The 13,010-nt window shown below is 41.3% G+C and overlaps 1 protein-coding gene across 1 annotated transcript; it reads left to right on the top strand.

The window, feature by feature from the left end:
- Window positions 1-8,879: 8,879 nt before the first annotated feature.
- On the top strand, window positions 8,880-10,763 carry LOC308495189 (putative ATP-dependent RNA helicase DDX53; the record flags this gene model as incomplete). The annotated part of the gene is made up of 1 exon (XM_081043108.1): window positions 8,880-10,763. The coding sequence occupies one exon, from the start codon at window positions 8,880-8,882 to the stop codon at window positions 10,761-10,763; it is 1,884 nt and encodes a 627-aa protein (XP_080899234.1).
- Window positions 10,764-13,010: the final 2,247 nt, after the last annotated feature.

Raw genomic sequence — 13,010 nt, forward strand, 5'->3', positions numbered from 1 at the left:
GGGAGTAGATTGTGATAAATTGTGTGTGTTTCCAGGTGCCAGGCTTGCTGGGCCTCTAGTTTTGAGCAGGGAAGGACAAGGGCACAGCAGAGACCAGAGGGCCCTAGGACGGTGGACCCAGCTGTAGAGTTACGTGTCTTAAGCTTTAGTAAGTTTGCGTTCAGAAAATAGTGACATGGATGTAAGGTACAGCATAGACAGTAATCAATGATGTTTCAACAACTATGTGTAGTTCCAGGTGGGTAGTAGACTAATTGCGGGGATCACTGCAAAAATTACATAAATGTCTAACCACTATGCTGTGCAACTGAAACAATATGAAATAATACTGAATGTCCACTGTAACTGAAAAAAATAAACAATTAAGATGAAAAGACTCGGACTACCATTGTATCCAGAAGATTCGGGTGGTGGGTGGGCTCTTGACAGCAGGAATCGCTGGGCTGCAGTTTTCTTTCCAGGGGACTTGATTGAGGTTGAGGCAGAACCTGAGCAAGTAGAAAGACCAGGCTCCAGATCTCCAGGAAAAGATGCTGGCAAGGGGCTAGGGGACTAAAGCCAAGGTGGAGCAATCCCAGTACTGGACGTGAAGCCCAGGAATGTGGAATGGGTATGGCAGTAGGAGCACTATTAGGCCTGCTGTCATCACAGACAGGCTGTAAGGCTTCTATGTCTGCTGTGGGGCACGGGACAATCAAATTAGGACTGGCTGGCACAAGGCCCTAGATTGGTATATGCAATTTTAAGTTTTTCGGTATCACTGGATGCTGCAGTTGCTCCACATATTTTTTTTTGAATTTATTTATTGGGGTGACAATTGTTAATGAAATTACATAATTTCAGGTGTACAAGCTCTACATATTTTAAATGTCATGGCTTTGTGGAGTATGTTGCCTTTGGAGAAACACAGGGAAATACACTTGTGTGAGTGCCTGGTGGGCTTTTGTGGCAGTCAGACTGCTCAGCGAGATTCCAGAAAACCTATTGTACTGTAAAGGCTGGGTGCTCTTGGGATTGTGTATCAGTCAGGGTCCAGTGAGGAGGCAGGAACCTCCTCAGCAACACCAAGTCCTCACTTACCATTGTCAATAGCTTCTGCTACTCTAAGCGAAAGTACACATAAGGAAACCAGTTTGACAGTATGCTAATTGATACAACGAGAATTGTGCTCCTGCAGCATCTCATCAACATTAGAACGAAATGATGTTATCCTGCTGTACTGGACCGGGGAAAATCTGTACCTAGGAGTAAAGCATTGTTAACAAGGTTTACCATTGTTGACTGAGCCACTAAACAGTGAAAAAGAAAACGCTAAGTGAAAAAGAAAGCACTAAGGAATCAGGGAAGGAGCAACTACAGGAAACAACACTCACCTCTGGGGCTAGGGAAACAGACAGAAGAGGTAGGACCACTTAAAATTTAACCCCTCAGAGGAGTGTTTCCACAGAGTTAAACCCTGATCCTCAAGGATGGTTGTTTCGGGTGTTTCTGAGGGGAGAGTAATGAAGGGGTCCTACAAGGGTTGAAAACTGCAAACTGCATTCAGCTGCTGTCACGGGATGGCACTGCCACTGCAGTGGAGGAGTGTTGGTGGAGAAATCATCCCAGGAAGCAGGCAGGGAGGAGCAACTCCTTCCTCCTTCCTCTAGCCCTGCAGGCCCCTCTAGAGCCTAACAGAGCTCCAGCCAGCAAATCAGAAATGTGAATCCACATCACAAAGCAGCCCAGGGAAGAGGGGGCAGGTAGGACTTGAGAGAGAGTGAAATGATAACCCACAGTACTTTTCTGCTTTTCTGGGACCAGCTCTGTGGCTCTGCTGGGCCTGTCTGTCCACTGAGATGACAAATGTCTCGGGATAACCTTCCCAATTGCTGGATCATACTTCCTTCCCAGCACCTGTAGGCTGATCCACAGAAAATCCCGTGGTGGGCTCTCAGAAAGCACTGTGCATTGCATGACCAACGAGATGAAATCAGGGTTCTAGATCTTCTGATCCTGGAGACGGAAATGAACACCACATTTTTCTATTATTATTTTTTATAGAAAAATAAAATTCATGTTCCTGTGTTTGCACACAGGATTTGGGCATGAAATGACCAAATGGCAGACTGATTGTAGCCAGAGCAAATGATTGGTTTTTGTGACAAGAAAATCAGAGGCAATGATTTCTACTGGGGAGTTTTTTAGAAAAACATACATGCTAGAACGTGTTGTGCCTCCTTCAGAAATTCAGGGCAGTCAGAGTGAGAACTCCATTTCATACACTACTGCTCAGAGACAGGAACCAATCGGAGATAACCATGAGGTTATCTGTAGCCCATATTTGCAGGTAATACATTGAAAGTGAGCAAACCTCCTTAAAATACAGAACAGAGTTGGAGCTAATCGGGAATGGCCAGTGTTATAAAACGTTAGACCACTGATGACAGACTGAGAGTCTTGTAGAGTTTAATTCTCCCCATTACAAAGATGAGACCAATGTAAATTGCTATGTTAGTAAGCAATGGACATAAAGAATCATAATTTCAGACGCTAAGAGAAGAAGATTGAGATAGTGCTGGCTAAGATTTTCACGTTGTTATTTTTATTTTTGATGCAACCAACATGGCTGGATGGACTAGCTCAGTACGTTTTGCATGCCCTTGTGTACTTTTTTATCAGGGGCAGGAGTGAAAGTATAACGATATGTGTATCACATGAAGCGTTTTTGGTGGACAAATAATCCAGTTCCTCATTGCTCAGCTGGCATTCCTCTGAGTTGTATTCTGCAGGGTCTCCCAAAATTCTCTAGAGGGATTACGCTTAGGTTGCCCAAGACGACCCGTAATTGATAATGCTTTCTTACACACTTTCCGTTCCTTGCCTTATTTCCTCATTCCATTACCCAGGTTTCCTGGGATCACCTCCTACAATAACACTCGTGCTTGCATTTTTGTCACAGAGTCCACTTCTAGCAAGAAACAAACAAAAGACACATTTCCATTTACAAACTACATTGCATGAGACTGAGAGGGAGATCAAGGAATACAGTTTAGGATTAAAGACCTGGAGGTTTTATTTTAGTACAGACTTAATATTAGTCAATGTGGTGTGGAGTGAGACCAGGCCCCTCACTGTAAGAAGAGCATGACTGAGTGAGATTAAAAGATATGGACACTGTGTCACCTGAGGAAGTATTAAACGAATTGGAGACATTCAACCTATAAAAGCAAAGGAAATATGGGTGAGACATCAAAGCTGCGCTTAAATTGTAAAAGGAGATGAGGTGGTCTTATTTTGAATTGTTCAGCCAAAGAAGGACTGATGCGGGCTGGGGGGGGTGGGTCCAAAAGGGAACTTAACACTCACAGTATAGTTGAAATGAGACAAAAAACACTTGGAAGCTCACATAGATAATTTGCTATGTAAATTTTCTGAGCCTGGATTTTCTTATTTGGGAAACAAAAAAGAATAATAACACTACATCCTGTGGCTGAACATAGAGAGTACAGAAACTTATCCCGTTTTCCCCCTTGCCCCCCAGCCACTTGTTTCTCCTTCCCTCCCAAATAAACTACCTGCCCTCAAATCCTTACTGCAGATTCTGCTTCTGGGGGAGACCAAACTAAAACATGTGTACATATCATTCTAATTTTTACAGTAACATTTTCTTAGTGCTAAATATTCCTTTACTTGCTGTTGTATCACATTTTCTTTTTTAAATTTTCTTAATCATTGTTTTTCAGTTACAGCTGACATGCAGTATTAATTCATATTAATTTCACGTGTAAAGCATAATGGTTAGACATTTACATAATTTATGCAGTGATCCCCCCCCCCCCACAATTAGTCTAGATTTCACCTGGCACTAAATAGTGGATAATGTTGCAACAGCTATATATTATATCACATTTTTTTCTGATACTCCTGGGAACCCAAATTTTTGACCAGGCCCTGTCAGATAAATTGGTGCTTCTCTGATATGTCCTATCCTTCCTTCCAAGGATGTGAGTACTGGGGAGGAAGAGGGTACTTAAGCGTGTATGAGCAACTGTGAGCTTGTGTGTGTGTGTGTTGAAGGTATGGGAATTGGCGAATATATATGTGTGTGTGTTTACATATGTCATGTGTCATGTGTCAATATGGTGAGGGGAAAAGATAGGGAAGTCATATTTAAAAAGTATTTAAAAATTTGAATGTTGTATATTGTATTCACTATTGCTGTTTAAAATTTCAAGAGTGGAACCCTGGTAGCACCTGACCAACGCGCTGTACACCTGAAGCCGAAGTAGAATAATACTGAATGTCAACTCTAATTTCATATATGTACATGTTTTCACATGAAGGGGTTTATAGCATAGGGAAGATAATCAATGGTATTGTAACAGCTATACACGATGTCAGAGGGGTAGGAGCTTGGGGGAGGAGGGTCATCATTTTGTGAAGGGTGTAAACGTCTAAATATTATGTTGCTTTGTGCACCAGAAACAAATTTAAAACACAAAAAATGAGTCTCCAGCTTGAAAACTTGAGTCATTTCTAATTAAACACTCCTTTTGTACCAACTGTAGAATCAGGCACCAAATATACCATGTTTTCCCCTACAAATGGGAGTGCAGTGGAGGGTGAAAGGCCTTGGAGCAAATTAGAACTGTGTTTAAAGTTAGCTCACATATTTACCATACCTTTGCATGAAGTTGGATATATTAGTTTCGTTGAAAAGTAAGTGAGCTTTTTGCAATTTACCTTTAAATCGCAATTACTTTTGAACCCACCTAATATTATGTGACGTCTATGAGTTTCAGTGTTTTCACATAAAGAAGGATGGAAATACTTATTATATGAAGTTGACGTGACGATTAAATGAGACAACTAAGTGAGATCATTTGGTAATTGCATTTTAAATGTATGTCATACAAGGCAGGACAGTGAAGTTCGCGAACTCATCCTAGGAAAAGTGCTACACACCGCATTGCTGAATATCACTCCGGTCACCTTCGAAGTACTCCCTTTGGAAAGCTATGCACGTCGACGCCAGCGCCTACTGCACACTTCAAAGTAATTTTAGAACTTTTTCTGGAATGGCCATCAGAGCTGTCGTCGTATTACCCTTGATGTCCTGAATGTCATCAAAACTTCTTCTTTTCAATATTTGCTTTATCTTGGGGTAAAGAAAGAAGTCACGGGGGCCAGATCAGCTGAGTAGGGAGGGTGTTCCAATGCAGTTATTTCTTTACTGGCTAAAACTCCCTCACAGACAGTGCCTTATGAGCTGGTGGATTGCCATGATGCAAGAGCCACGAATCGTTGGTGAACAGTTCAGGTCGTCTAACTTTTTCATGCCACCTTTACAGCCCTTCCAAATGCTACACTTGGTTAACTGTTCATCCATTTGGTACAAATTCATAAGGTATAATCCCTCTGATATCAAAAAAAAAGTTAACCAACATCGTTGCAACAAGTCTGCAAACTTAATTGTCAGACCTTGTACAGTAGAAGCAAAAAACGTTCATTGCTACTTGGATCCCTTCTCTTCCTAGCTGTTCCTTTCTCTGAGTTACCGCTGCCACACTCCATCCAAGTCTCTCAGTCTGTGTACTCAAAATACCACAAATACAGCCGCTGTTCTTTATGTCAATGCATCCTGCTTTCTTCACTTGGATCTGCTTCCCTAATAAACAATGGCAATGCCTTAGGACCCCTCCACTCCAGGGGCACTCCCTTTCTATAGCATACTAAATTGAAACACCTTTGATTGTCTTACGGCTTTTGAAATTTCCCTTTTCCCTTCCCCTGACCCAAACTATTTTTCTCCATTTCCACTTTCTTCTTAACCTGCATCTTCTGTCCTAGTCGTCCAGGCTGCCCTCATCTCTCTCTCAAGGCCACATTGGTTTCTTTCCCCAAAATGATAACATCCTCCTATCTCCAATTCCACATGTCCTAAACACAAATCAGACCTACGTCTTTTATAGGTCTTTGCCTCAACTCTCCAGCCTCCCAGACCTCCCTGCAGCTCTTCTTGCCAGCCATCATGATTACCTAGTAGCATTCTGAATTGTGTTTAATTGCTAACGTGCTAGATGAGTGCTTATAATTCCTTGGGTTTCACCTAACAGAAATATTGCAAAGCCAAATCAGGCTACTGGCATTAGTTTTACTTTTTTTTTGTTTTTTGCCCTAGTAAACATCTTTCAACATCATTGATAATCCTCATTTCATTTTTAAAAGTGTTATTTTACCAAAAAAAAGTAGAATGACGCAATGTTAAGATAAAAAAGTATAAATTGATAAATTTAGACTTGTTAAAATAAACATTTTATTGTCCCTATTTTCATTCTGATGTGGACCAGAGAAACTATCAGGGAAATTCTTGGACAGGTATATGGGAACCTCCACAATTGTTTCTACAGACCTACTGTTTCTATGACATGGGCAGTTGGGACCTGGAAAGTCCGTACTATGAACCAAGTGGTTTAACTATGTGTTTGTGTCTGTGTGTATGAGATAGGCATTAGTACGACATTCTGAAGATAGTGGAGCCCAGGCATAAGAAGCTTGGAACTCACTCCAAAAATCCACAACCCAAGTATAGCCATAGTAAATTACATCAGACATACCTAATTTGAAGGACATTTTATAAAATACCTGATCTTTACTTCTAAAAATAGGTAAGGTTATGAAAACTAAGGAAAGAGTGAGAAACTGTTACAAATCACACATGACAACTAAATGCAACGCAGTGTCTAGTACTAGATCCTGGGACAGAAAACACATAAATGTAAAACTGGTGGTATCAAGTCTGCAGTTTAGCTGATATTAACACACCAACGTTGATTTCTTACAGTTGACAAATGTGCCGTAGTAATGTGAGAAAAGAGTGGAGGAAACTGAAGCTGGTTGAAGAGTACGTGGCAACCCCTTGTACTACCTGTGTAACTTTTCTATAAATTTAAAATCATTCCATATACAAAGTTTAACTGATATATTGAGAAGAGGTTCCATTGGCAAAATCCTTTGGAAACTTTGGGTTAAACAATGCCCAATTGAGTTTCTCAATGCCGGTAATTATGCGAGTTTCTGAGATACCTAATACGCATTGTGATTCTAACAAAGGGGATATGGGATGGTAAGCTTCCCAACGTATTTGGCCAGAACCCTTGTGTTTCTTCAAACAGCAGGTTTCCAGAAAAATGCTGACATAGAGAAGGTTTTTCCCAGCGTGTCACAGACTTCTACCCAATATCTAATCACGTTCAAATTTTAATCAGCAACTTTGGCTGAAGAGAAAAAGATGCCATGAACACTGGCAGAAGACTTAAAACTAGAGGATACTATGATAAATGAGACAATCAGCATTAAAGTTATGTTCAATAGTCTGCTTCAATTGACCAAACTTAACAGGATGAACATAAAAGGATAAAAATATAGCCTACTTTTAGTTAGACATAGAAAAAGTACACCTGAAATCTATGTAAATTTACTAACAATTGTCACCCCAATAAATTTAATAAAAAATAATAATAAAATAAAAAAAAGAAAAAATAATCAACCATGTAAATACAGGATGATGAAGCCAATGGGCTAAAATGCCCATCACGTTCCAGTGCGCAGCCCTGTGTCTTGAGTTCATAGGTAGAATTAGTAGAATTGTCATGCTTAGTGAAGAGGATCTAAATAGGAAAGGAAAGGCCGTTTCTGCAGATTTGTTTTGTTCAGTTCTAGGAGTATGTGTCGTATCATAAAAGGTCCTCAATGAACTATTCCCAGAGGAGAAGGAACAGGATGGTGTGCGTCTTGGAAACCATGTCATATCAAGAAGTGCTTTCAAAACCAGGAATGTTACCCTGAAGAACATAAACCTTAAGGGCATTTGACAGTGGTCCTTACATGTGCAAGGATACAAGGAAAATCAATCCTATTCAGTGTAACTTTGGAAGTCGGAAGAAGGATCTCAGGAAATAAGAGGTGGCATATTTCAGTTCAACACCATCTTTGTAAACATTAAACTGCCTCACAATGGAATGGACAGCCTTGAAGCAAAGTGAGCTAGATATCCATCTGCCCAGGTTGCTGCCAGGGTGACTTCTGCATTGCACCTGATAAATGACTTCTACGTAGCCTTCTAGTTCTAAGACCTGTAAATCCATGAAACCACAGGGAAGGGAAAAAATTAAGAGGCACTGAGAAAACTAGCAAACTATTGAAAACACTCCCTAAGGTATCTTACATCCCACTCTACCTCTCTTCTAACCAGCATCCCTGAAATAATACACAGAAACTGCCTGAACAAATGCTGGCATTTAGCCAAAGAATCAGTGCCAGAATGCCATCCCTAAGTGTGTATCTAATACACTTCTAATGGTATAATTTAAGTTACAGTAGAGGACGGGGAATTGATCAATCTATTTAGACCAAATATTATTACTCAAAAAACAATTACTGAAACAAACAAGTTGATTTTTAAAAATCCACTGCTTTTCCCTCCAATGGAAATAATTGGCTTATAAAAAGACTATGTGGATAAGTTCAAGGCCTGCGTCAAGTTTGCTCCCAAGCTGAGCCAGAACTAACAAGAGGTGAGTGATTGAGGCATCTGTGACACAAAAGTTGAGGAAACATAATCAGGGTCCCATATCACAGGCTCAGAGCCCCTGAGAGTGACTGTCACTTTAAGTTTTGCATCAGAGGTGCCTGCCTACCTCAGCCTTCACCCAGATCTGTGATTGGTCAGGCCATCAGAGCCCTTTCATGACACCACATCAGATTCCCTGGGTAACTGTCACATAGCTACCTACTGGCGATACGATCTGTTTGGTCAAGAAACGAAGAGAATGAGACTTAAGGCTACATCTTCTCCCAACCCGGGGTAAGATAGAAGCCTGCACCATTACACAGCAATGGCCGGGGCCCCAGAGTGGAGAAGGGCCGAGCCTAATCCAAGAGATCTCGGGTCTGGCAGGAATGGCAGGGGCGGCGTACGTGGGAGAGGCAGGAGCTGGAGAGGTTCCTCCAGCCACCTGGAGCCTAGGGCCTCCGCGCCCCAAGAACCACCTCTCTGCTTTAAATTAAAGAGCAGTATGATTGGTGTGGTGATTGGTCGTGGCGGGTCAAAGATAAAAGAGATCCAAGGTATGACAAAGACCAACATACAGATCATAAGAGGTGATTCTGAAGCAGAGGTAAAAATTTTTGGCCGCAAGGAAATGAAAGCAAAGGCCAAAGCAGCTATAGAAAGTCTTGTTAAAAAACAAGAAGAAACTTACAGTTCAGAATCCAGTGTTGCTAATGCTGCATCCCAATCCTCTGTTGAAAGAGACTTAAGTGCAGATAACGTTAGAGAACTTCGGCCATTGATAGATTGGGATCACGTTAAGGCAGAAGTTGTGGAGTGGGAGAAAAGAAAATGGGCAGATTTACCACCCATTAAGAAAAACTTTTACATAGAATCCCAGGCAACAAGCTCACTTTCTCAGGAACAGGTAGACACTTGGAGAAAGGAGAATTTCAATATAGTATGTGATGACTTGAAGGATGGTGAAAAACGTCCAATCCCCAACCCGATTCGTGAATTCCAAGACCCTTTTCAGCACTATCCTGAAGTGATGAAAAACATAGCAAAAGCAGGATTTCAAAAGCCAACGCCAATTCAATCACAGGCATGGCCAATTGTTTTACAAGGGATAGATCTTATAGGAATCGCACAGACTGGAACAGGCAAAACATTGTCTTATTTATTACCTGGGATTATTCATCTCAATTCTCAACCAATAGCTAGAGAACAAAGGAATGGACCTGGCATGCTGGTCCTCACACCGACTAGAGAATTAGCTCTTCAGGTGGAAGCTGAATGTTCTAAGTATTCATGTAAGGGTCTTAAAACTGTTTGTATCTATGGTGGTGGAAATAGAGAAAGACAAATAAAAGAGATTGCCAAAGGTGTCGACATCATTATTGCAACTCCTGGACGACTGAATGACCTGCAAATGAATAAACTCGTCAATCTGAGAAGCATAACCTACGTAGTCTTAGATGAGGCTGATAAAATGCTGGATTTGGGGTTCGAATGTCAGATAATGAAGATTTTATTAGATGTGCGCCCAGACCGGCAGACTGTTATGACAAGTGCAACTTGGCCAGAAACCATCCGTCACCTTGCACAATCTTATTTGAAAGAGCCTATGATTGTTTACGTTGGTACTCTGGATCTAGCTGCTGTAAATACAGTGAAGCAAAATATAATTGTTACCACAGAAGAAGCAAAACGATCTCTTCTACAAGAATTCCTACAGAGCATGCTGCCCAAAGACAAAGTCGTCGTGTTTGTCAGCAGAAAAATTGTTGCTGATGACTTATCCAGTGATTTAAGCATCCAAGGCATACCTGTACAATCACTGCATAGCAACAGAGAACAGAGTGATCGTGAGCAAGCATTAGAAGAGTTTAAAAGTGGATGTGTGAAAATATTGATTGCTACTGATTTAGCATCCCGAGGTCTCGATGTTGACGATGTCACACACATATATAATTATGACTTCCCACGGAATATTGAAGAATATGTACACAGAGTAGGGCGTACAGGAAGAGCAGGGAAGACCGGCGTATCTATTAGCCTTGTGACTCAAAATGATTGGAAGATTGCCCCGGAATTAATTAAAATTCTGGAAAAAGCAAATCAAAGTGTCCCAGAAGACCTTGTAACAATGATTGAACAACACAAGTTAGGCAAAGAAAAAAAGTACCCAGGAAAATATTCCAAAAACTCTCAAGGAAGACCCAAGTAGTCTGGTTGATGTCTACATTGAAAAGTTGTCCCTGGCTACTAGAAGATTCAAGACATGTTAAAGATATGCAGTATTCAAGATACATAAGGAAGTATCGGAAACATACCAGCAGTTTAAAGACATGTGACCAATTCTTAATACCACTAAGCTTTCAATATTGGGTCTGTTCCTTAATAAAATCGAATGTTATGAAAACGAGAGAGTGAGAGATTATGTGGGGAAGAAATAAATATGTATTGGTTAAAGTTTAGTCTGTAGCATAGCGTGCCGTGTCCTTCTGTGTCTTCCCTGAAAGACTTGGTAGAAGACAACGGGGGGGCTTTCCTTGCTTTAAAATAGTTGTACTGAATTGAAACATAGCTTTTATCAAACTATCCCACTCGAAATACTGTTTTCACCCAGTGCGGCGCAACAAATTTCCCCAAAATTCCTCCACTATCATTCCCTAACATTTTTTAAGTCATAAGAAGACAACAGCTAAATCTAAAAGATGCAAAATTCTATTTTTTTTTCCATATAAATGTGACTAACAGCAGGGTGTCTGACTCAGTGGGAATCAGATACTCATTCAGTCTCTTACTAACCATTGATTCCATATTGGAGGGAGGTCACTTGCCTTTAGAAACCTCACTTTCTTCACTAGTAACTGGGGATAGTTGGGAAGAGGAAGCAGCAGAGAGAAAGGGAGAGAGAGGTGAGGGAAACTAGTTTGACAGTTGAGGATGACTTCAAAAGACAGCCAGGCTTTCTAATGTGCAAAGTTCAAAAAGCATGGTTATCTTAGACCAGGACTAGTTACACGGTGGGTGAAGGTGTTCTGACCCTATAGCTGTAATTCACACAGCTGTTAGTACATGAAGTCTGGTGTGAAAGGCTACTGTGGTCCCAGGCAACTTGCCAATGCGAAAGCCTTTGGGATTATTCAACCCTCAGGAACAGGTAATTGGTGAGGTGTCAGGACCCCACCCAAGCAGCCTATGGTTCAGGGTGGGATTTTGTTGCCAATGGAACTTTGGAATGTTGGGGAGAAGGAAACAGGATGAAAGCTTGTTGTGTACACTGTTTCAACGTGAGGTGGGGCTTACGTGAGGCAGAGTCCATGTGGTACACTTGACGCCGATGACAGCAAGGCTGATTCCAGCCCCAGTGGAAAGATGCTGGTAAAAGTTGCTGGTAAAATTCATGCCAGGATCAGGCCTTGTGGGGGAGCCAGCTTTTGGTGAGTGAGGTAGGTGTGTCTGGCAAATCAGGAACTGACACCCACTCCCAGACAGGCCCAACAATCATCACTGCTGTGTCACTGCACCCGTGCAATAAGGGGGAGTAGTGTACTGATCATGAGCAAGGCTATATTACATAGATTGAAATGCGAGTTTCAGCTCTTCTACTTACTATTTGTACGACACCAGGGAAGTTACCTAACTAAGCCTCGGTTTCCTCTGTTGTAAAATGGGGTTACAATGCTATTGATCTCCTCGGGTGGTTGTGAAGGTAAAATGAGACAGGTCACATCAAGTGCACATAATACCACGTCAGTAAATGTTAGCTATCCTTACCGGGGCTATTATTCAATTCATCCTTCCAAGTCGGGGCACTGATTTGTGTCTCTCAGGCTTTGATCTAGGTGGAAAGATGGAGTGTTTTCCCGTCAAGTCTTTTCAACACAGTACACTGTGATGGAAGGCCTTGCTACTTAGTGTGGTCTGCAAACCAAAGCATCACCTGGGAACTTGTTCAAAAGACAGAAGCTCGGGCTCCATCCTTGTCCTCCTGAATCAGAGTGTGCATTTTCACAAGATCCACCGGATAATTTCTACGCACATTAGAATTGAAGAAGACTTGTATAATGGATTACCTTATGATTGGTATCCTGCTTTCACCAATTACTGCCCACATAAACTTGTTCAAGTTACTTAACTTCTCTGAGTATAGCTCCCCATTTGTAAAAATAGAACAACTAATATGTGTTATCCCTGTGAAGAGTATATGAAATAACATATGTTAAAGTTCTTACCCGTGCTCTAGCCGTGTATAGGCAGTGCAGCCTCTGATTCCTAGGAGGTAATAATGACAAGTAATTTTCAGGGCTCCAGATGTGGTCAGCTCTCGCTAGGCCTTTGGCTTTATGGGCCCTCACTATGATCCTAAAACAGTAGAGCTTTAGTGAATTAAAGTAAATAATTCCTGTCTTTCTCCAGCTTGATTGAGGCATAATAGACAAATAAAATTATATATATACTCAAGGTA

Source organism: Rhinolophus hipposideros (genome assembly GCF_964194185.1).
Source record: "Rhinolophus hipposideros genome assembly, chromosome: X".
Classification (NCBI taxonomy): domain Eukaryota; kingdom Metazoa; phylum Chordata; class Mammalia; order Chiroptera; family Rhinolophidae; genus Rhinolophus; species Rhinolophus hipposideros.